We start from the raw sequence: 25,661 nt of genomic DNA, 5'->3' as shown, positions 1-25,661 counted from the left end.
CTTCTCTCATCCTGCCTTGTGATCCAAGGATAAGCACTCCTAAGCCCAGCCATCAGTTCATACCCTCCTTTCCTGCACTTCCTGAAGTTCTCACTGGGGAGCAGGTGTGTGCAGATCAGAATCTATCAGAGAGCTTTATTCTGCTTTGTTGAACGTGCCCTACACAGAATAAATGCAATATACAAATTCACTGTTTCTCACTGTACTACTGAAAGTAACATAAGGTATTCTTTAAGGTTATGATATTTTTATAAATGTACTATTTTAACATCAATTCTCTTTTTACAATGGCTTTGCTACTTATGAAATTCATGGTTTGTGGTAAATCCTTAAGTGTTCCAGGAGAACACATCAAACTATTCAATATCCCTTTGTCAAAACCCCAGACAGCAGGAACTGGACTGGGGACTGTCACTTGGCTCAAGTTTTGCTGGTCTTTCAAGCTGAAGGGATGTAGTGGAGGAGTTGTTACACAGGACAATGTGCAGGAGAAAGAAGGGGCTGTGATTTGTTTTGACATGGTTTTAGGGTCTTTTCAGACTTTTCAGGATTCTCTGATACTTACCTTTTTTCAGTTCAATAACCAGAACACTATGGATTTGGACAAGCATATATTTGGGGCAGTTTTCTTCTGGCACTGGCAATGTGCAGAAGACGGAAAAAAGAAGGTTTGGGAGAATTGCTTTGTCTCATATTCTGAAATATGCCACTCCAATATGACCAAAGTGTTTACTCCATCTCAGTGGATTCCTCTTCAGAAAGACAATATAACCCAAAAACTTAATATATACAAGTTACAGCCATAAAATCAACCATTTTAATTGAAGCCATTTAAAAAAAAAACATGTGAGGCAATATAAATGATAAAACTATACTTAAGAAGAAATAGCTAGCACTTTCTGAAAAGCTTTAGAACAGCAACAAACACTTTACAAAAGATTTGAAGGAAGAGAATAAAATTTCCAAACTACAGGTATTGTATAAAGGTAACATTAACAATCATCTTATAAAATACAGCAACAGAGACAAAATGGATACTCAAGCTCATTTGAAACTCAGACTTCTGAGGTCTTGGTTAAAATGTGTGTTCAAAAACTATATTAAACAAGGACTAAATACTTCATATTTTAAATGTACAGGTCCCTGGCATAAACAGCACTATACACATCTTCAAAAAAAGCAGTAATTACAAGCTCCTTTAACCATGTGTGGTGTCATCTTCTACAAAGTCTTTGGCCATTTCTGCTGTGATCACATCAATATGACTGACCTGGTGGAACAAAGAAGCATTCCATTATTACAGTACCTCCTACAGAATAAGACAGACATTTCTGAAGCTCCAGGACTCAGTAACAGGCCTATGATCGATTTATAATTCCCCTTAAAGAATGTGACATGGGATATCTGCAGGTATTTAAGTTATTTTTCAAGAACGAGAGAACTCTTTATAGAAGACTGTGACATGACTAGAAATTTATCAGCTGAAATGAGTCTGATTCACTCTGAACTCTTGCTAAGTCTCAAATGCACAACTTATCTTAATTATGGTGTTTACCAAGAAGCCTATCATACTACTTACCTTGTTTCTGAATTTTACACCATAGAACTTGTCAGCTGACTCCAGCAGTTCCGGCCTAAAAGTTGTTGTAATAAACTGAGCATGTTCAGCTAGTTCCATAATCATATCTAAAAAAAGAACACAAAAATTCTTTATTAATGTAATATTTTCAATGAAGTAGGACAGACAAGAATAGCAAACTCTTTGCCTTATTCAAAATGAGGCTTCGGTTAATGAAGCAAAAACCCCCACAAATCAAGAAAATATCTATACCAGTTTTATTTTCCACATAATACATACAAATAGTCTCATTAATTCCAGTATGAACAGTATGTGACAAGTCCAGCCACTCAGCAAACCTAGTATGGTATTAAACTTCTGTGACAAAAAACAGTGCAAGCACTTTTCCATTAGTTTTTAAAATGGAACTAGACTAAAACGGGACTGTTTTTCAACACACTGAAGTGCAGTAAGGAGACCCTTTAGATGCAGTAACAGAACAGAGCTTCTACATAAAACCAAGTCCATGAAAACTTCCCCAAACACACACTGGGCTTCTCAAAAATGTGCTTTTATGATTAAAAGCCTTATTCTTAAACATCAGGGATGAGAAGACAAACTATTAACTTCAACCACAGTAAAGATTATAAAAAGAAGACAAGTTTACCTGACACAGCTTTTCTGTGCTGAGCATCCAAGGCTTGGTCAATTTCATCAAACAAATAAAACGGAGCTGGATCACATTTCTGGATGGCAAATATTAGAGCCAGGGCCACTAAAGATTTCTGTCCACCTGAAAGTTGCTGCATTTCTCTCATTTCACCCTGCTTCCCTGTGAATGATACCTAAGAAAACAATGCAACAGCAAGATGATTTCAGAACACTAAACCACAGCATATTAGAGAAACAGGATCAACTAAATGCTGCCTTTTAAAAATACAGTTAAAAGACAACCTAAACAAACATTCAAAGGACTAAAAAACAAGTATTTTTCTTTACCCTTATGCCAACTCCAGTGAACTGATCTACAGATGGAACACTGCTCTGAGATCCAGATCCCCTTTCGCTCTCAGTGCTGCCTTCACCTTCATCCTGGGACTGACTGCCCTCCACATCTCCTTTCTTCATCACTAATGTGGCCTTCCCACCAGGTACTAACTTTTGGAATACTTCACTGAAATTTTTTGACACCTGAAAAAGAAACAGTCAATAAACCTACTCATTTTTATGGAGGGAAATCAGATGCAGACAAGTGTTTTTGAATGAAGACAAAAAGCATCTGCTTCAAAGAAGAGATCCACACTCTTAAGCAGAAGTGAGAAACGTATGCTGTACAAAGCTTGGCTTAAAACAAGAGCCAAATCAACTGGTTTTGTAGTATGAGAATTTTCAACATTTTTTTCTAGAAAATAGTACAATTAAAACATAGAACTATAGCAAAAATACGATTTACTCAGTAACCTTCAGTTAAGCAAAAATCTTTAAAGAGAACAATTCACACATTTTGTAGTTAAGATTAAAATTACTTTCACTAAATCTGGAGAATGGATTTGGTGCAGTTTTTTGCCACAGTTCCCAGAAAGGAACTATAGTACATAGGAACTCACTTGATAGGAACTACTTTAAGAAATTTAAGCAAAGCTAGAGTTGTATAGGAAATGAGCACGTATTGAAAATGGTAGTCTTATTTATTTTTCAGTATTTAAAAAACCCACAAGCCTCAGGTTACATGACACTGCCTTCTATTAGTACAGATTTATTTAGTATCCTCTTCTTCTCATATTGCTGCTACACCATGGGACAACTTGACTGATTGCAGAACCAGTCTTTACAATTGTTCCGGTTTTGTTACCTGTTTGAAAGTTAGCTGAATAGCCTCATATTTCCTGAGCTCAAGGACATTCATCAGCTCCATGATGGATTTGTAGCCCCTGTCCAATTCCTCTTGTCTTTTTATCAGTTTTTCCTTCTGCTCTGAGAAATTCACAAACTGATCTAAAGCTTTTTTATTAACATGACTGTATTTCTTCAGTTCAGTATTGCACTGCTCCAGCTTGCGGAATAACTGTAAACGGAAAACATTAACACAAAGTGACTTTCAAGTCTAGCCATATCTGACACTCAAGATGCAGGTGACACTAATGTTTCAGGTCATAAAACAGGAATCCAAGCACACTATTTACCTGCTTTAAACTTAAAGTCTGATACTTTTCAAAAGCCTCCTGTGGAAGTGAACCTAACTCTCGTATTTTCTTCATGCACTCCTCTTTCTTCTTGAGGAGCATGCCTTGCCTGTTTGTCATTTTTTCAAGTTCTTTTGTATCATGGTTAATGGCATCCATATGCTCCTTTTCCATGTTCTTCCAGCGTTCCATGCTTTTCTGAAGTTCTTTAATTCCTGCTTCTGTTTTGTCAATAGAGTTATCCAGATCTGCAATATTGAGCAAGAGTACAAAACCCAAAGCTCTAAGTTTTACATGCCTGCTTAAGATCAGCAATTATCCAATAAAGTATTTATGAAACTAAAAGATAGACTAAAGAAGATCTATCAAGGAACAGAAGGTTAAATTCCAGGCAAAAGTCTGAAAATCCCTCTCTTTTCTTCTCCATGAGTATACAGCTTAAAAAACAAAATGTACTACACTCATATTGTTCAAGTCTAGAAAAAGAAAAGAAGTTTCAAGCCAAACAGATGTGATAGCCTATTTGACAGTAGTTGAATTTTAAATGGGTTAGACAAAATTCAGAAACAATTATACAAGATCTTGCTTGTAGGAGAATTGCCTCACAAGTAGTATGCCCTCAAGCCAGAAGCCCATTACCACCAACACGAGTTAATTACATTATGGTATATTTCTAAATCAAATATGGTATATGTGAACTTTCAAAACCCTGGAGAGTTTTCTTCCCAAAACATGATGTTACCAACCATCTGACCGTGCCAGTGTATCCTTCACTCGTTTGTTGATAGCCTCAAGTTCTGATGTTGTGGCAGTAAGAACTGTGCCACCTTCTGTTTCTCGAAGCTCATTCAGTTCCTATGGGATAAATAAATGCCACCAAGCTACAGCATGAATAGGAACATAAGCCAGACAAACAAGATGTCTTCTGCTACTCTACATATAACTTCATATTACTATTATATACATATTCTATTCAATATTTTGATGAAGCTCTAGAGAATAATTAGATTTTCAAACAAATCTGTCATCATGATAGTCCTACTGATACACAGACTGTGTATTCACAGTAGTTTTTGTCAAAAACTTCCTGTGCTGAAATTCAAATGAACATTAAACTCAATTTATACATCGGGAAGCAAACCCCACCATAGATAATGCAGTGTAACATGTGAGTATTTATGATTTAATACGTGTTGCCCTTAGAAATAAACAAAACCCAGACTGCGAAAGTACAATTAAAAGAAAATCCTTACTTGTTCCACTTGGTCTAAGCGTTTTCTCAGATTCTCATTGAGATATGTTTCAACTCTTGTGATAATGCCTTCCAATTTAATCCTCTCATTCAAAAGCTGTCTGTTTTCCTGAAAAACGTAGAGAAGTATATTAGTTGCCTTACCTAACTAGGACTATTTTTCCCTTGTTATTAAAAAAATTAATACAACAGCAACAACAAAAAAAAAACCTCTTCATACAATTCTGTGCACTAAAATATCACAATTCTCTGGACTCTAATTTTAAATGACAGAAGAAAACAAATTAAAAGGTATCTAGTGCAAAAGTCAACTGTACAGATCAGTGAGTTTATTAATCTTTATTCATATCTGAACCCAATTCTTATAGCCAGAAATGCTTTACAGAGTATATTTAAGTAGTAGCATTTTTCCAGCAGCATGTGTGTCAATCAAAAGCTTAGTTTTGTCTCACCTACCACACACTTACAGTAATTGTTTTTCCTTTCTCATACTGTGCATCCTTCCTTCAGGTGATATCTATTTGTATTTATTGTTGGAATGTCAATAGCAAGAGCAAGAAAATTGTGATGATTCCAACACAAATAACCTTAATTCTCACACAATCAACTGGCAACATTCACCCAGTGTTTGAGAAAAACTTGCAAATACCCTTTGCAAATGATAGAACTTTAAACACACATACCTACTAGTGATGAAGCACTAATTTAGTGACACTACATTCATAAGTGACTTTTCATACAAAAGGACAAAAGTTTACTGCTAAGAAAAGTACCACATTTAATGGCAAGATACTTTCATTTCCTTACTTGCTGTAGTTGTCGAATTTCATCATTAAGAGCATCCACACGTTTCTGATCTTCAAGGCTGAGCTGAGACAACAAATCTGTCCCCAGTTCTGCTTTTAATGATTCTCTAGTTGACTCCATAGCATGTAAACTTGCCTCCAGGCTCTGCAAGCTACGTTGCTGTGGGAAAGATAGTAGACAGAATCACTCCTCAAAGCAATCTGTGGATTTAAATTAATTTCAACTGTTCATATCAACATATTTTTGTGACATCTCTAGTTTCTAGTTCTCTCTCCATATTTCAGTACTATGATGTTAACTAGAAAGGAATGCAAGTTTATCAGTAACATTAATGAAAGAATTAAAATAAGCCAAGTAACAGCTTTCAATATCCCCATACCAACCTTAGGCATAAATGTCTTTTCAGACTGCTGCCTTTTCTCCTTCAGCATTTTCATCTCTGACAAAATACTGTCTCGAGAGGCCTTGAACTTTCTCTGCTGTGTTTCAATTTGCTGCATTTGGTTCATTAGCTGGTCAATCTCATTATTAATCCATACTGTGGGCTAAGGAAAATTCTTTCCTTGTTTTAAAAACCATTTTATTCCTTCTAGTACCTTCAACTTTTTCTATTTGACATTCATCTTTCATCAAAATAGGAAATAAACCAAAACTCCACCAAATCGTAATAACCACTTGTAGAGGAAAAATTAGGAATCATCAACAAAAATAACTCAAGCAGCTTTTCAATTTATGATGTAACTTACGAGTGCCAGGAACTAAGCTAAATGAAGCTTTCCTTGCTTATTTTACAACATGACATTGAGAAGGAACACAGAGATACATTTGAACACGCAAGGAAATCTCAGATGTTACAAAATACAGAACAGATGTCTCTAATGCACTGATGCAAGTCAAAAGCAAAGGAGTTCAGTTTGAAGGACAGAATGACATGGGTGATATATAAGAAAAACATATAAACCTCCCTTACCCCTAAACTGTAGATACTGGATCTCAAAAGGACATTGTGCAAAGAGACTGGAAAGACCAAACTGTCAAGCAACTCAGAGCGTATTACAACACAACGCTCTCCCACCTCCCTTCCACAGCCTAAGTGGACTGTGTAGCACATCAGTTCAGGACACAAGTACTAAAAATATAGCCTGAGTCAGAAGAAGCAGTGAAGATTAACACAGATAACGAGAATATCTGGTTATAGCAGTTACTACAACAGACTCTAAAAGGAATAGAAAGCCTCATAATCTAGAGTTTAACCTCACCTCTAAGCTTTAAAGATCAGTATCAAATACAGTAACACACAGAACTAGGCTGCACACAAACCAGTCAAAACAAATATCACAGCTAATATGTAACAAGTCAGTCTCCCGCTTTCTATCTATTACTGCAACCACAAAACAAAAGCTTTGTCATCACACAACCTTCCCCATTAACAACAAAAGGATATTTTCAATGTTTCTACGTAAGTTTTCATTGAGCTTTGCTTCGAGTTCACCAAGTTCTTCTTCTGCTTTTCTAACGTCTTTTTGCAACTCAAGCCGAGACTTCCTGGTGTCATAATAACCTCCAGTCAAAGCACCTCGATGGCTGACTTGATCACCTAAGAGCAGAACAGAATGAGATATAAACTGCACACTACATGCTTGCCATGAAGTCCAGCACAGTTTCTACAGTGCAACTAAGCAGGTTAATCAGAAATTTTAACTAAGCTACAAGAGCACTGAATATATCAGCAATCATGTATGTTTACAGTAATTAGGAAAATATTTATTTCTGTATTCAATTTAATTGCTATTCCCTTTCTCAAGATCATCACACACTGCTAGGATCTTCTTTAAACATTGGCTTATTTTGTTTGTTTTTAATTAACTTCTGAAACCATGCGGCTTGAAGGAAAAAAAACCAAACTTATATTAAGGGGAAAATGCAAATGCCCAGCACTACCAATTTGAAAAAAAATCTCAAGTCTTCTATAAGTAAATAAAGAGATGAAGTAATTAGCATCATCTGTGGCTTGTAGAATATGCTGATACTGAAAGATTAATAATTTCCCCCTCAGACATCCTTAGAAAGTTTTAAGATTGACTTTAAGACAGAAAAAGACAACAATAAGCTTGCAGGGAATCTGCCCTCTTTAAAACAGGCAATTAACAAGAGATACAGGTTATTTCAGAGAACATAAAGTGTAAACATATCTGTTGCACAGAATCTGTTCACATTGTCTTTATAATGAATTAAGGCCATTCATTCACACCCTAAACACTGGTTTGAGCTTGGGGGAAACAACATAAACACTGCAGGAAAACAAATGCCTGTTAAATTGGTTAAAAAATTGGATGAATGCAAACGTAGTTTGCTTTGTTATTCTCAAGATGGAGATACATTGCTACTAACATTTAGATCATAAAAAAACTCCATACCTTGTCAAGAAATCCTGTATTTTTAAGCACTGTACTTAACCAAGTGCAACACTGTACATACATCTCAGTCAAGTACACTGTTATTTTTAATAATCTTATTTCGACAACACTAAACAGACCATGTTTACGAGCCCCATGTTCCCAGAAATCCTATTTTTACAATAAGTAACTTATAAAATTACAGAATTTACCTTCCAGAGTGATACAATCCATTGTGAAAGCTCTGGCCAGCTGGGTAGACACTTCCATGCTACGACAAATTAAAGTCTTCCCAAAAACATGTTTGAAAGCCTTATCAAATCTTGGATTGTACCTCAGTTTACTGATCATAGGAATAGCATCCTGAAGTGACAGAATTATAATTCAGCAATTAAAGTAATTCTTGGGTATCAGGTTACAATAAAACTCTACTTATTAGTATTGTCTTTTTACTTGTAAAGTGCAGTTAATAAAGAGCAGATACTTTGTAGGAAAGTGTTTTTCTCTAATAGGTTTTTTTATGTTCAGAAGCATGGATCAGAAGCAGTATTTAAGCGCAGACAAACAGAAAAACAAGTGGTGGGCAATAAGCAATGTACACAGCTCAAAACATGAGGTCTTGTAGTTATGAAGCAGAGGTAGGTTCAAAAGTAATTCTAACTCACATTAGTCTCAGGATAAGCAGTATCTCTAACATCCAGCTTATTCAGAGGGAGGAAAGTAACTTCTCCAGGAAGGTTCATTTTGTTAAATTCCATTAGGATCTTTGTACTGACCTCATCAGAATCCACAATGTGATAAAACAACCTGTTTAACAAGCCAAACAAATAGGCAAAACTTAGCTATGCTAAAAGGACAAACATTTGTATACAGACAGTATTCATGCAGATACCATTAAATAACACATCACTAAAGCTGCATTGCATTTCCAATTTCATGGCTTAGAAAAAGCAAGTGGATACACCTTTCACTTCGGTTAAAATAGGATTAGCCAACACGTTTACATTCCACCGTCCAGCCAGGAGCAGCTCAATACATGAACTGTGTCCACATCTGTCATGTATTTCCATTACACAACATTCAGGCTCCCTCTCTGCATGCATCTCCAGAGTTTGTCTCTGCTGCCTCTATACACTATACACAGAGACCACATCCACCCATCTCCCTGTGCACTATGAGGACTGGCACCAGAGGGGCTGAAATCAGCCATTTTTACTTTGCAAGTTGAACTACAGCTTGCTTGTTACAGCTTTTTCCAAACTATGGGGCACAACAGGATTCAGAGAGTACTGTGAAGTGCTGGGAAGAGACAGCTTGTTCACACTGATACAAGTTTTAGAGGAGACTGCATTTCTAATCGTAGTAGCATCAATATTTATATGTGACACTTTGCAAGATCCTGCCACCTCTGTCCTCTTTCCTGCTCTTATGCCACTATCTACACTTCATTAGAACAAGAACTTTTGACTACTCATAAATTGGAACAGGGACTAATCACACAAAAAGATGATTTAAATTAATTTGAAGTGTCAGATGTTGCAGCAAGTGGTGGATCACCCAACAGGCATTTACTTCTTCTAGAGAACATTTTACACAGACTCATTAACGCTCAACATCTTTTCAGATAACTTTTAAACAGCAGTTTTTGACAGTTCAGAGACCATTCTCAACCATGAGATTTTCTAGTGCTAGTGAAATAATTCTTACTATTATTGAAAAATCAGCCTTTCTTACTGTAGAATTCTCCACACTGGAAGACACTGTCCATTTTATTCAATCTCACCACCAATCCCCCTGGCAAGTGTCACGAGCATGGTCTGGGGCCATTTTGTTGTTGTTTTCTTTTTTTTTTTCCTCTCTGGTTTTGTTTTAGGTTTTTTTAGACAAGGTCAGGAGCAGCTAGGATTAATATTTAAATAAGCAGAATTCTTCTCAGTTCCTTCACAAAGGAACAGCAATTTGATCATGCTATATAGAATGCACTTCGACAAAAAAAAAGGCAAGACTCCAAGTTCAAAAGAATAAAATTTCAGTAGCAGCTTACAACAACAACAACTGGATTGTGACACTGCACTAAGTAGCACATAATTACCTGTTCCCTGCAGTGACTTCAACACAGGTGTAGAATGCTGGTTCACATTCAAAGTTATTCATCACGATTCCATGGTAGCCATTTAGAACATGCTGGTTTATGCCTTTTCGACGGAAGTGCTCCAAAACTTTGTTTATGCTGTCTATACCATTCAAAATGGCCTGGTAAAATATAGCTAATTACTATATTGCAGTTATGGGCATAATATTCATTCTAGCTTTAACTTTGTGACATGTGTAACCTCCTTTTTTGCCAAATTTTGTTAACTAACCTACAGCTCTAAGAGAAGACACGTAAAGAAGAGTCCATCACTTTTCAGTTTTCTTTGGGTATTTTTATAATCAAAAAGACACTAGAGGAAATTTTTTAAATATTCCATTTCTGCTCAGTCTCCCCACATCAACTACCTTGAGCTTACAAAATTCATTTTCAAGTAGTTCTAGAGTTTTAAACATTTGAAAAATTCAGTCCAGAATTTGTCCATCTTAATTATGACAGAAAGACCATAATTTTAAAAATAATGATCATATCTTTCATATAAAACTGACTCGTCCTTTAAGAATGAGATTCCACAAGGAATTATCAAGAGTGTGGTTATCTTACCTTTCCTGTTGCTGCTCTGAGAAGCTGCTGTTTCTTTTCTAGATCCTCCCTCTTTGCGGCAAGAGCTTGTTGTTCTGCATTCTCTTCTCTCCATAGATAACTACAGAGCAAAATCAATGAAACTTTCTAAGTGTGAATGCAATCTGAAGGTTTTACTATTATTTTCTTAAAGACTGCTAATTTAATGGGAAGGCAAAGTGCAGAAGTTCATACATGGCCATATTTAAAAAACATACCTACATGCCATGTTAACAACTACACAGTTGGGGTCCTTCACATTAAGTGAGATTGAGACATATTTCAATTAATTACTAACTTTCTTTCACTCTGTAGCTCATCCTTTTTATTTTTCACTTCATAGTATTTTCTGTCCAATTCTTCAACGCGAGCCTTCACTTCGTTAAGATCCTGGTCCAGTTTCTAACACAAAGAAAAGAACAGTATGAAACTACAGCTCTCTGTATTAGAAAAAAAAGTCTTTATTTTCTTCAATACTGAGCTACTAAAAATTCAGAAAATCTCTACATTTTAACCAGCTTACAACAAACTGCAAAAGCACTAAGAATAAAATCAGCTTTGTAAAGAAGCAGTAACAAGAGGTAGGTGCCACACGGATGGCAAGGCAGGCACTGAGTTCAACTGTGCCTCTGGGCATTAAAGTGAAATGGATCCCTGTAAGTCACAGTAAGAACTGGAATCAAAACAGTAACTAACATACATAAAACTTCTGGGCAATCATGGTCTGAAATGACATTTGTGATAAGTACAACTAATCTTGTGTACCATGTCAACCTGCTATTAGTCAAAAGCCTTAGCCTGCTCTCCAGCAGTACTAGACTTTCAAGACAGCTGCTGTCAACAGTGTGCTGCTTAAGCCAATGCACAGACATCCCCCCTTTGCTCACTTAACACCTGCCATTTTCAAAGCAGTTCAGGGCTAGCACTCCATAGTGTTTACATATTTATATGTGTACAAGGAGTAACTGTGCTCTAAAAACACAGCCAGCTCGTCCCAAATTAACCCTGCAAGCTCTCAATCACATTCACCCAAGATGCCTTCTCTTTGAAGAACAAAAAGCTATACAGCTCTTCACCTAAACATAAATCAACCTTTCTTGAGGAGGAAAAGGAAAGTAAAACATGTTTAGAGAAAGAAATCAAAATCTACAAGAAATTCAACCCCTTCAATTCTACAGAATTACCACTGAGCACAACATACAGTACAACTGCAGTCAGCCAGATGTAAATGCTATTTTCTTCATTAGCCAGCTCAGAGAATCACAACTTTGCTAGTATGGGTCCCAATCAAGCAGTATTTTAGCAGAATGCTATAATCTTTGTACAACTACAGTCCTGCATGGTGTCAGACTGACCCTCGACTTCAGTAGGTATATTACACAGAGACCAAGAAGACCATCAGCATTGGCACTGTATGTTCTCTCGATATAAAAGCAGAGTTTTCACAGCTGGAGCTCCTAGCACGAATGCTATATTTGGATTATTTTGCTGTATTTGCACTGTAAGAGCTGTTTCTGAATGGTAATTAAAATCTAAGTTATGCAGGTAACAGATTAAGCTTCTAATATGCCTAGGGATGTAACTTCCAACCAGCTAAAACCATGGTACAAGGGTGCAATGCCTGCTTCATAGTCAATAAGATCCTGTTGCTTGAGAAAAATGAGAGAAGTGAAACAACCAATACAGACTTCTATAAGAACATAATGAATTGTTTTCTATGACATGGTTATGTTCAAGGTAGATAGGAGCAAGGCAGACAGAAGCCTCTTCCTGATAATTCAGGCCAAACACATTTGGGAAAGTACCAGAAAACAAAGCCAACATATAAAGTGAAAATAGTGCAATGCTAAAGGAATTTAAAGTTTATCTGCAGATGTTTTCAATAAGCATTTTTTCAGAGACCACATCCAACCAGAAAGTCACATCTTCCTTATAAAAAGGCATTGAAGTCCGACTGTCCAAGATTGAGTATTTAATGCTTTTCTCAAAAAGACTGAGAATAAGCTGAAAACTTACACTGTACTGTTCCAGGTTTTTCTCCTTGTTTGCCTCCGTATCCTCTAAATCCTTGTGTATAGCTGCAATCTGCCGCTTCTTGTCATTGATAGCTTGATCTAACGACTTCAGTTCTTTCTTTATCCACTTATCCCTTTCCTCTTTGGAAGTAAACTGGCTCCCTCGACCTTGCTTTGCATAAAGATCTGTTCTTTCTTGTGTAGCCTGTGCAAGTCTGTTTTGAGAAGGGAAAGACATGCTGTATTATAAAGAAATCTTGACTTTATTAAGAGCAAGCATTAAGAATTACTATTAGAATTTTCAAGAAGTGTCAAATCAGGCTCTAAAATTCAAGCACCAAATCAGTAACAAAAAGAAAAGGATCATGTTAGAAACAATAAAATCATCCACAAGAAGTGGTTAAGCTCAGAAAATCATTTTGCCAGGTTCTCTTCCCACCCCAACAATAAAGCAAGCTTTTTACAGACCATCTCCAAATCCATGGAGCTACCCCACTGTCAAGCAACAAGTACAAGTTTTTGTTAACTGCAGATGAATAGCATTGATAAAATTCGTGTAGAATGCCACAGACCTAGCAATCCCTCTCTCTTCTTTTTCTTTTACGCTGTTAAATTTTGGCTCTGTTTCTGCCAATTCTTTCTGCTTCTCCTCAATTTTCTCAAGAAGTTTTTGCCTCTCTTTTAGCAGTCTTTTCTGAAAGTCAAACAAAGCAGTATTTAAAGTTAGTATTTAAACTAATCTAACAAACCTTATAAAATAGTGACAGGCTCCAGTCTAAAACCAAAACTTCAGTGTACATGAACATTGCCTTGTGCCAGTGACATTTTAAGCCTTCACTGGTGTTACGTACCCTTTGCTCACTGTTGCCAGCTAATTCATCCTGCAGATCTTTAGCCTTCAGCTCTAATTTAGTCCTCTGTTTAATCTGCTCCTGTCTTTCAGCACTAAGTTGCTCTTTCTCTTCTTTCATTGCAGAAATCTTTGTCTTCAGTTCTCGAACTTGACGTTCTATTTCCTATGCAAATTTAAGCATGCAGTATCTTAAAGACTGAATGAACATTTCACTGTTTATCAAAACTCACAAGATCATGATTCTGTAGATCACAATACACTAGATGTGTGAAAAACCCCAAGTTTCCAAACAGGATGAAAGCATGCAACAGAATTTAATATAGATTAAATATTAATCTCCCCACCTCCTCTAAAAAAAATCTCCAAAACCACAAAGCAAAACACACCTCTGGAGAGCCCTTTTAAAAGTATTTTTACCTCCATTTTATCTCTAGCATCTTGCTGTGCATCTCTCAGCTGCCTCGATTTTTCTCCACTTGTCTCTCGTTTAGCAGAAAGCTGTATGAAAAATATCACAAATAGCTTAAGTAGCCAGATTGTGCTTTAGTAGTGGTTCCAGAAAGAAAATAATTTATTTAGTGAAGAACAGTGATCCTGAGGAATACATATAGTGCAGGTAGTTCAGTTCGAAACTGCAGATTAAGCTCTGGGTGGCAGAAGCCACAGGCAAGAGAATTAATGTTGCTTTGCATAATAAAGGGCAGGGGAACCTGTGGCACTCAGACAAAGCAGGAATCCCAAGCTTCCACTGTGATGGGATAAAAAAGCAGTTCTAAAAATCCCTTTGCTGGGGATTCCTCCCTGGAGGCACCAGCTTGAGCTGTTCCTTTGTTATTTAGTTATTGCACCAAGATTAAATTATTTTAAGGATCAAGACATCTGAGACTATGCTATGGGAAACCTGGTCTGACTGTGAGTGTGGTGCAGGGAGCTGGGAAAGGCACCTGTGCTGGGAAGGTGTTTCAGTCCTAGCTCAGGTGGTGCAGTTCTGGCTGCCAGAGTGGCTGCTGGATGGCTGGGAAGTTTCCTTAACACTGGCAGGATTCTATCAAGGATCACAAGGAGATGGTAGCAAAAACAAACCAACAGTACATTACATTTTGTACTAGCCAAGATATTTTACCTCATCAAGCTTAGCTCGGGTTTCATTAAGTTCCTGATTATAAATGGTGTATTCTAATGCTCTCCTCATTTTATCCCATTTCTGGTACTGTGCCAGCTCTTCTTTCTCCTCTTCTAGAGTATGCAGTCGCTCTTCAATGTATTTCAACAACTCGTTGATCTTCTCTCGCTTGCCCTCTTTAGAAAACATGACAAGATTGAGACTCAGTTAAACATTGTAATATAATCCCCCATCTCTACAGCCACTGAATCTACTCCAGTTATTCATAATTTGTCAACATACATGAAATGTAAAAATATCCCATGTCCAGAAGTTCTCCAAAAAAACATCCCAACAGCACAAATGCTGGTACTTGTTACATAAAGCAACAAACACACTTACTCTTGGCTCACACTCTTAATACAGACAGTACAACATGAACTTGAGTGTTTGCACAGCAGTAGGTATCCTGATTTTTGGATCACTGCTAGCTGACATCAGTCATATGTTTTGAACAGTAAATTTATCCGTATGAGCTTAGCTAAAAGGTTTTATTACTAAAAGCACACAGAAAGTAACTTATTAAACCTTTTGAGATATTGGAAATTTAAGGAAGAAATAGGACAAGCTCTGCATTGTTTAACATACCACAAATAACATCTGTCTTATTGAAAAAGCCTGAAGTGTTAGAGTTAATTGAATTACTGTGGCATAAAGTAATAATTTCTTAAAGTTTTACCTGTTTCTTTCATCAGTGAAATACTCTCCTCTTTACGTTCATCGTACACTCTGGTACCAGCTACTTCCCTTAGTAACTTCAGTCTTTGAGAGTCAGGAGCTGTGGCCATCTGGTTGATCTAAAAATTCAAGATCTATGATTTCAATAACCTGCTCTGGATGAATGGCTAACCACAACAGAGCAAAGATTGCACTCTTTTGGTCTGCCTGCTTGCCTGAGGTTTTGGCAGGAAGATTCAGATACATAGCATATACCACACTGCTCTCCTTTTGAGACAATTACTTCAGGACAGCAAGTATTCTGCTTGTAATGAAATTTGTTGCTTTTCAAATGTTACCATTTGTTGCTAAAAATCAGAATACAAGTACTACGTCTACGGAAAAAATCATAAACCACTCAAAATTATGTTCAGAGAAACTCAAGCTTGGGCTTTTAAGTCCTGACGCTAAATCAAATAGTTTAAATGCCTCCATAAAACCACACTAAAATGCATGGGTTATAAATCTTAAAGTAATTCACATCATGAAACACTCATTAATATGACATCAAATCAGTCCTACAATTACACTCAATATAAAACTCACTTCCTTCAATAGAATTTCAGCAGCTGCATGCTTTTCTAAGAAGGTAACTGTTTCTAATTTGTCTTATATTAAAACCAGTATGTGTATTTTGGCTGTTGAGTAGCATGCACCAATCCCCATTATGAGTGACTTTCCAGCTCAAGCTGTTTCTTTCAAATACACACATTCAACTGTAGAGGAAAATTGATTCTGATAAACATCTGGCAGACTGTACTAGGGGCTAGCATTCCCAACATCAAGTGCTTCTAAAGTCTTCTCTTCCTGCATTCCTCTCCAAGTATGCCCTCGAGCAACCTTTGGAGGTGACAGTTCCCAGTCTCATTGATGAGCCATCTTGTGAGCCATTACAAGTAGTCTGTGGTTTGTCTGCGGATATGGGTGTCCTTTGAAAGCTCTAGAAAGCTGCTTGGGTCTTGAAGATCAGTTAACACAGCCCATATCTTGTGCGATTTCCTGATGAGTCTTCACTTTTGGTACATCTGCATTTTCCATTCATTCTCCATTGACAATATTTTCAACCTCTGAAAATTCTCTACCATTACTTTGCTGCCTCATCTATAGGCCCAGAAATCTTTGAATTTACACTGAAATAGTCACAGGAATCAAGTTTGCTTTGTATTTAACTATACGGAAAAAAATCTGATTGCAAAGATCACCATGATAAAAAGCCCTCTGTTAAATATCAACATTTACAGATATGATTTTTTTTTCTTAAAGCCAACATAAACTACTAAAACAATAATATCTGCTAAAGCAGTATCTATATACAAGCACTATTTCAAACTGAGGTATATTTAGGTTTTGGTTTACTTCTGAAATAACTAAGTTTGGCATCCAGGAAATACAATACGCCTGACAGTGATTCCTTCTACTTTGTGAAAAAGAAATCTTACCTTTCCTTGTTTAACAATATAGTAGGGATTACTGCGAGAAAATCCAGCACTTTCAAGAAGATTCATGACATCATTTTTCCTGAAATGTTATTATGAATCCGTTAAAAACTTACAGTAAAACAGAGAGTTGTAAAAATGCAGTAAATACCACAGCTGTACACCACATTATATTGCCATGTGCATGTTCATCATGGTCTGTTTGAACAAGCTTTATTTGAAAATGGCTAATTCTAAAATAAAATGAGAGAATAAAAATGGAAAATATCTAAAATACTATAGAATTGTAAAGTGATTAAGAAATAAGCACCTCGAAGCACAGAGGAGGGAAATATAGGCAAATATATCACAAGGAAGGATATAAAACCACAGAGTGTGGTAACTCTTCTATTTCAAAAGAACTCTGAAAGACATACTATGCAAGCAGTTAAACACCACATCAATGGACAGATTAAACTGCAAATTCAAAGTCTGTTTATTGCATAAAGACTGATGTTCCAGCTGTCAGACTACTAGCACTCAGTATTACACAACTGAAATAGATAATTTCATGCTAGGGATTCAAGTGTTGGGTTTGCCTACAGAATTTTCCAGAAATTTTACTGTTCTCATTCAGATAAGAAAAAGAAGTACCTACGTCACCATTTTCTTGTCTAAGAAATATTGGTCCTTCTTGGCTCCAATGACTCTGCGAAGCGAGACTTCCTCTTTATCAATCTTAAGAAAACAAAACCCAGTAAATTCACATACTTACTGCAAGCAGCTGCAACTAACCCAGAAAGTTTATGGCACTTTTTACCAGAAATTACTCCAAACTAGGTACCGTGCTGAAGCCTTCCATAAGGCTAAGATCACCTTGATTCAGACTTGAGTCTGAAATGATAATTATGTCCAAAGCAGTTCACTGAACTCACCGGTAACCTGTTGTCGGAATTGTCAAATATAATCTCCACAAATGCTGAAATAACACGGGGACCAGTACCTTCCTAAGAAAGGAGATGTTTTGGTTAGACAGCTGCCACCTTAAAAAAGATTTTGAACTCATTCTTCTCTTTTCCCTGATGATCCCACTTCCCCTTTCTTTTCAAGGTCTTGAGATACAAGAGCATCTACATAAGATCCAGCACACATTTTTATTTCTGATAATCTTTAGCTACACATTCACTGGTGTGCATTATCAACACAATGTATTACTGTGAAATAAATTCCCTTTTGCTCAATGGATATAAATAAGTTACTTTCAAAATAATTAGCTTAAAATACCCACAGCGCAGTAATTTAACAATTTTGCTCTACCATTCAAATGCATTAGCTTATTCTTTAATTTTGTTACTATACACCTTCACTTACATGCAACAAAGCCAGTCTCTGCTCTGGGCGAAGATGACTAAACTCATCACTGAGGACAAACTGAATTGCTGTAATAAAACAGTAAAGAAACAGAAAATTTATTCTCTCCTTCAGGGAGCTATGCAACAGTTTCATTAACTCAAAACACACTGGTTTACTGTTGTATAATACAATCATGCTGTTGCTAATGTCTTGCAATATTTTTCATTAAAAACCTTTATCTGCTGGGTCCTTATCACTCAACCTGCTGTACAACAGGATTTATCTGAAGAAGTGACTGTTGCCACATTACTGGCTCACTGCATAATCATTAACAATGCTGAACAATTAGGGATTCATGAGCTTCCTTCTACATATACACAGCACACAGGCTAGGCTAAAAATACTGCTAAAATATTTAGCATTAGACAACTTATTAACAAAACTGTCACAAAGCCTACTAACACCTTTAATTAGCTCCTCCTCATCTTTGCTCCTCCATTAATGCTTCCACCCCACAAAATCCCTCTCATAACCCTGTATTAAAAGAATGTCTAAGCTGTGCCAAACTGCCATTTAGTAGAATTTAACCACTAAGGATGTTTAAAACAACTGCAAATATCATAATCATCCTTTAAAGAGGGCAACTTTTAGAATCAGTATCCTCCTGTGAATACTTTTGCCAGCTGAAAGCCTTAAAAGGCCTTTAGGAAGAGAAGCTGAATTCTAGGGAAAAACCTGGACTAAGAATTAAACAAGTGCATTTAGATCTGTCTTTCATTAATGTCAAGTAATTTTCAATCTGCCACTCCTTATTGAGGAGGATCATTTGTTAAATCAAGTTCTAGCAAAAACAAGCAAAGAAACCTAGTATCTTCAGCATCCCTCAGCTAACATGAAATCCATTCTTACCATAAAAGAAGTTGCTTTTTCCAGATCCATTTCTTCCCACTGAAAATTAAAACACAAAGTATGACATAAGTGACAGTTGACATAGGTCAACAGCACAATGTACCTTAAACACTACACAAAGATATTCGAGAGCAGAACCCAAATATAACACAGCCAAATGAAAACTCAAGGGAATGATGTGAACTTGGCAGATGGATCACTTAGTCTCTGAGTACAAGACAGTAGCCCTTTGCTCACCCAAACACATTACCTTGACTTACAAACTCCAAAACTATTCCACAATGAGAATAGTTACACCAATCCTATTTATTGCCATCTTTTTGGTTCTTATACTGATATTCTGATGGATGAGAACATAAAGTAAACCTAAGTAAAATTCTCCTGGTTCCAGAGCATTTATCCAGAGGAAACCACTTGCCTACACGTTCATGCTGACTGTGAACTTCACGCAGCACGTTAACTTCTTAAGACTCCACTTGTTAATCATAAAAGACTAGAATATAGACTTCTATATAGAAAAGTAAAGGTGTAAGAACACAGCACTATCCCAATATAATATCAATGTTTATACTGCAGTGCTTCAAGAAGGCCCAGTTTCTTCTCTTTAAGATCAATACTACTGTATTAAGTTTCAAACCCACTTGTCTTCCAGCATCAATGAACATCCCAGACTTTTCATCCCTGCCTGTCTACACAGCATCCAGATTCACCTCATTCCAAAAACTACTTGGGATTACTATCAAGTTTTTTAAAAAAGAAAAAACTCTCAGTGAAAAGAGATTTTTTTTAGGGTATTTTAAAAAGATTAATACCTGGATAAAGTTTTAGCTCCTGCAGAAATAACATTACTAAGCAAGACATCTATTCATGTTATATGCATGGTTCTTTTCCTAGTGCCAGAGTTAAATCCTGGCTACTAAGATTTTATGTCCGAATTTGACTGTTTGCCCTTAGGTCAGCAGTCTCAAAAGTTGCTGCACAATCACTAAAATCAATGCAAAACAAAAAGGCATCCACATGCAGAAATAAAAGAGGTATGAGAATGGTGGACAACAACATGCAATTAAAATGGGAATTATTCATGAAACCGCGCATTAAAACTTGTACTTTTTGACAGTCTACAGTCCAGAAATTCATTCCTTTAAAATTGGAAGCAAGACGATCTTCTTTCTCGGCAGGAGTTTATAATTTCTGGTGTGCTTATTTATAAAAATTACAACACTTGCACATACAAAAAAAAAATAAGAATCCCATACAAATTCTCTGCTGCTGCTCCTGCAAGGACAACCTTTAAAGGACGTCTGGCTGATACAGAGACGTGCACTTAGGAAGGAGTTTATGAATCTCACTCAGTTTGTGAAGACTCAGCTCTTGTCCCAGCAAAATTGAACATTAATAGTTGTTTGCTGTAAGTGGAACACTCCCTGTGGTACATTACAGACCGCTGTACAGAAGCTTCCAAAGCAGAAAATACAATCATCAAATGTAACCAAAATGTTAAAAACTATAAAGGAGACTAACATGAATATCATCTGATATAAAAGTGCAATTTTAACTAGTGATAAAAGACAAGTATCAGAACTTACCAATGACATTGTGTTTGGAGCTGAATGGGTCCACAATGGTTTGGTCCCTGTAGCTTCGAAAGCCCTGAATGATTACCTGGTGAGAAGAGGGAGTTATCTTGACAAAGTTCTCTCGTTCTTGAACATTTTTTCTACTATAAGGTTTGACATATTTATATCAATTACAATTTAATTTGCCTGCCCTTCTGCACACGCTCAACCTTCCAGCTCAAGATCAGAAACTTTTATCAAACTTGCCCCCCATCTAAGCAAGTGTCAATTTAGGGACAGATTTCTCCCCTAGCAAGAGATGCAAGTACTTGTGCAGGCCAAAGCATGGCAAGCAAGAGAGTTCCAAGAAGTTTTATTTGTAACAAACCAGACAAAAATACGTATTTGCCTAAAGTATCATATACAGGAAAGAAAAAACAGTATAACAAGCACTTATATTTAATTTTTATCATGCAATCTATTTACAGCACAAGAATTTTAGTAGCAAGTTCTCCAAGCAGTGTAATTGAAGGCTGCAAAAACTGTACTAGACTGCCTATTTCACATGCAATAGTCTCATTTTACTGTGCAATCTAAAGGGAAACATTAAAAAGCAAGCTTGTCTTGGCTCCAATTCACAGCCTAACAAGACAAATAAAAACGTACACGAATAACTTCAAGAGTTATGCAGCCAACAGTCATCTGGAAGCAGCACATCAAACCTCAACTATTTAATTTCAGCAGCACTTTGAGGTTTGCCAGGCCTAGCAACACACAAGGTACAGTTACAATATCCTAAAACTTCAGCTCTGCATAGCAGCAAAACTGATCCAACTTCCAGGACCAAGCAACCTGTTCCACACATCAAAGCTGAGCTGAAAGCACCGCAGCTTTGCCCTGCTCAGTACCACCAGAAAGGCAGCAGCCACCTGAAGGTTTGACATTTGCAGATCTTTCAGCAGGAACACTTGGAACAGGACTACAGTGACCATTTAATTGCTGTGTTCTTTGCCCAGCTCTTCCCCAACAGAAACGGGACACAGTTAAAACAGAGGCAGTGTTTCACCATGACATACAATACACTAAAAAGTACTTCTTAAGACGACACAAAAACGGCTTGCAAGATACTTCACAATATTATTACTGCTGAAGCTTAAAATATGAAATTACTTAGATTTTTTGTTTGTAAGGTCTACGGTCCCTCACTATTTTGTACTTCTCTGAACATGTCATTCTTCTCTCACACCTTCAAGTATTAAAGTAGCCCATATTCCAGAAAATGAGCATAATACTTTTTATTCAAGAAGCACATACAAGACTTCAGCAAAAAGCTGGAAAATACCACTTTAAACATTTAAGCAAGCCTTTCCTCACTATTACAAAAGCCTGTATTGAGAGTACACCCCAGCATCTCAAGAAACAACTACCTTCAGAATTGCATTCATATTCTATCATTTTCTAGTAGTGTTAAGCAAACAGTGGAAAAAAGAATCCAGCCCATGAAAGTACTGGACAAAAGACTGGCAGAAGAAAATGCCCATATTTATTCATGTCAAGTTTGATCTTCAGTATTTCTCTCATTATGTGACAGGCCACTATCAAGTACTGCTGCAGAAAATTCCTCTTATCGCCTGTTTGTACTAATAGATTAAAAGCATCTCACTAATATTGAATGAAAATACCATGTCAGACAGTAAATCAAACACTGGAATTTATAAAAATCAAAATGAAATAAAACTTTAAGGCGTTAACTAACTTTTAGTCAGAATTCAAGAGAATTCTTCTCTTCCCAGGCACTATGGCTTTCTTGCCAAATTCTCTTTGCAAAATTATTTCATTACTGGAATCTGAAGCTAAGAATACAGGTAGGCAGCAAATTATTAATCCTAGGCATCAAACACCAGACCAAAGTAGAAGCTATTTTGGAAAAGGAACAGTGTTCCAATACAGCTTCCTTCAATACTCTGCCTACCTAAACCTCTTCTGAACTGCAACTGTCTGCTCCCTCAGGCCAGATACAGTTTTCTTCAACCACCTGCACTTTATTCAGATCTGCACTGGAAGCAATCAAGGATTTCAGAATTTAACAGATCACACCACAGAAAGCAAGTTTAGGACAATGTATGGACTGAACACTACCCAGGCACTGTGGCTGTGAACACAAACACCCGACCTTAAAAGAACCAGTTTCCCTCATCTGCCAGGTGGAGACTTTTGCAGCACGCTCAGCACCAGCAGCTTTCAAAGGACAAGCGGGAACAGAGTATCTTAATCACTCACCCTGGGCCACAGCAACTATGTTCATTCACTTTGATTTAACATATTTAATAAAAAATACTTTTAAAAATCCAAAAATTTTGAGACAGTGATGCTTCCAAATTCATTAGATTTCAAGCGGAAGGGGAGAAACTTAAAAATGGGAAAAAAAGTTGGTCTCCACTACTTTTCTTTTTTTCACATAATATATAAAGAACATCTGAATTGGAATAATTCATTTACCTGACTCTTATAAGAACCTGAAAGTCTCTACAAAATGATAAATTCAACCAATTATTATTTCTTTAATATTGCCACACACTCGGGCACCACGGAAGTGTGATCCAGGCAGACTCTGAACACCCTCATCTTCTCCCCAAAGCTTTTCTCTAGATGGTTTATCACTTCATCCATCCTACAGATTCTGAAATCTCATGATTTCTTCATTGCCTTGTATTGACTCAGATTAAGACTTAAACATTTTTAATGTTCAAACTCCAGGAATAACTTCTGGAAAGCAACAAAATGGGAATACTGATGGAATCAAATTAATTCTCGTTCATTTTATTCTCACATCCACAAATTGTTACACTTTCTTCTATACCTTCTATAACAGTATTGGTTATTGACCACCCAAATTTCCTTCTTGTTGTTTTCCTCAAAATGAAACGTTTCCCCTGTTCTGAGTTAATTTGGATTTATTCTCTAGATCTCCAGTACTGTTCACTTTTGAACAATTCAAATCTGGAGAACAAAAACTCTTATTCAAAGTCTTTAAAGCAATGTGCCCACCTATGATGATTAAGACTGATGATTTACAAAAGCTGTTTGAAACACTGCCCAGTCAGCCAAACAGTAGATGAAAACCTTATATTTATGCAGAACATGCATTTTCAAAGCCAATAAAGTATTGTTCTTAAGAAATACACCTGCAGGGTGTCAAAACCAGGTCAATTTGGAGTCCACCAGGAAATGAGACTCCTGATAGGCTTTGTATGAACACACATATGCAGTAATAAAAATCTGCTGCTAAAGCAGCTGCGGGGAAACTGCAGAAGTAATATAATGATGACCTCAAAAACAGTGTGAAAAAGGTGTACACGAGCATCTATTAACTGAGCACCTGCCATAGATCGTTTGGCAAGGGTGAAGCATAACAGGTGAAATGGTTCATGGTCGGGGGTCTGAGACAGCACCCCAAAGCAAAGAAGAGATCCCACAACTTGAACAGCTGAAAGATGCCTCTGACAGCTGAGCAGAGCCCTTTGTTTGGGTACGAGACTTTCGTGGCCGGGACACCGGGGCTGGTGTACAATGGGCCTCCGCGAACAAGTCTCGGGTCCATGAAAGAGAGCCCCCAGCGCCACTTCACACCTGCAATGAATGAAAGGGGAGCAGAGGAGAGAAAGCGCCGCCAGCCCAACAGGCGGTAGGACCTGACCCGTGGCCGGGCCGGGGGCGCCCCTCTCAGCCTGGGGCTCGATCCGCCCCCCCCGGAACAGAAAAGATCGAAGCAAAGGCCTCCGAGTCCGAAGCAAGCCCGCGGGCCCCCTGCTGCGGGCCGGGCAGATGTGAAAGTGCAGAGCCCCCAGCCCCGGGGCGGGACGGGCTGGGCCAACCCCCTCGGCCAGGCCCAGGCCGCACCGCACACTGCGGGCGGCGCGAATCCCACCGGCTCACCTGCTTGATGTACATGTTTGCCGAAGATGGGGTAGGCCCGCCACGCTGTCGTTGAGCCCGCCCTCGCCGTCTCTTTCCGGCCCGAGCTCTCGGCTTGACCGCGGGTCTCCGCCGCGGCTTCCCGCTCCCTCAGCCGCCCCCCGCTTCCCGCACAGAGCCCGCTCACCCCTCACGCAAACAAAATGGCGGCGGACCCTCCCCTTCCCGTCCTGGTGCGAACCATTCAGCGCCACTTAGAGGGAGAACTGAGGAGCAGAGAAGGCATTCCTGTCCGCTGAAAAAGCGACATCACGTGGAACAGCGGGAATTTCCTTTTTCCTGTTTTCTAAATGGCTCGGTGGTCATTTGGAGGGCGCTGCGTAGGAGGGAAGGCAGGGCACTCTGCCTCCCGAGCGCCGGGGTTCCCCCGGAGAGTTGGGAGAAGTGGTTTCTCCCGTCGAGGGGCGGATTGGGCGCCAAAGGCAAGTTGAGGCGAGCGAAGCGAGAGGCAGGGCGCGCCTCTAGGGGGCGCTGTCGCGGTCACGCTGAGGGGTCGCTTGCGCGGGAGGTCAGATAAAGGCTCGGTTTGAAGTCCCGGCTTCCGTTCGAGGATCTAAAAATAATTTTTTAAAAATAAAAATGATAATAAAAAATAGGCATCAGCAGCCTTAGGGCCTGTGCTGACGCACCCCTTGCCTCAGCGAGCCCGTTCCCTCAGCCACCTCCTCCTGGCTGTGTGGGGCTGGGGGCCGAGCTCCGCATCCACAGGGAAGACGGCTGGGCCAAGCCAAAGAGGTGCCCAGGATGGTCTGGGCAAACAGCGATGGTGCGAAACATTCTCAGGAAAACAGCTTGGC

The 25,661-nt window shown here is 38.1% G+C and overlaps 1 protein-coding gene across 1 annotated transcript; it reads right to left on the bottom strand.

Moving 5' to 3' along the window:
- Positions 1–794: 794 nt before the first annotated feature.
- SMC3 (structural maintenance of chromosomes 3) lies at positions 795–25,009 on the bottom strand. The gene is made up of 29 exons (XM_014872476.2): positions 24,826–25,009; positions 20,920–20,995; positions 19,334–19,372; positions 18,443–18,510; positions 18,007–18,078; positions 17,730–17,809; positions 17,096–17,174; positions 15,619–15,736; positions 14,901–15,076; positions 14,195–14,275; positions 13,776–13,940; positions 13,497–13,618; positions 12,926–13,139; positions 11,208–11,311; positions 10,892–10,991; positions 10,289–10,449; positions 8,862–9,003; positions 8,409–8,559; positions 7,245–7,397; positions 6,184–6,335; positions 5,801–5,959; positions 4,995–5,102; positions 4,488–4,596; positions 3,742–3,989; positions 3,411–3,623; positions 2,558–2,749; positions 2,226–2,403; positions 1,580–1,686; positions 795–1,270 (listed from the first exon to the last, which is right to left on the bottom strand). Exons 1-29 carry the CDS (start codon positions 24,838–24,840, stop codon positions 1,199–1,201), a joined length of 3,654 nt encoding a protein of 1,217 aa, XP_014727962.1. The 5' UTR covers positions 24,841–25,009; the 3' UTR covers positions 795–1,198.
- Between the last annotated feature and the right edge of the window lie 652 nt (positions 25,010–25,661).

The sequence above is a fragment of the Sturnus vulgaris genome, chromosome 8, assembly GCF_052056855.1.
Source record: "Sturnus vulgaris isolate bStuVul1 chromosome 8, bStuVul1.hap1, whole genome shotgun sequence".
Classification (NCBI taxonomy): domain Eukaryota; kingdom Metazoa; phylum Chordata; class Aves; order Passeriformes; family Sturnidae; genus Sturnus; species Sturnus vulgaris.
This window is presented reverse-complemented; position numbering and strand designations above follow the sequence as displayed.

Coding starts and splice junctions, on each gene's coding strand:
- SMC3 (XM_014872476.2), bottom strand. Junction 11,312..12,925: donor AAAACCTGGAACAGTACAGT/GTAAGTTTTCAG, acceptor TCTTTGTGTTAG/AAACTGGACCAGGATCTTAA. Junction 3,990..4,487: donor TACACTGGCACGGTCAGATG/GTTGGTAACATC, acceptor TCAATATTGCAG/ATCTGGATAACTCTATTGAC.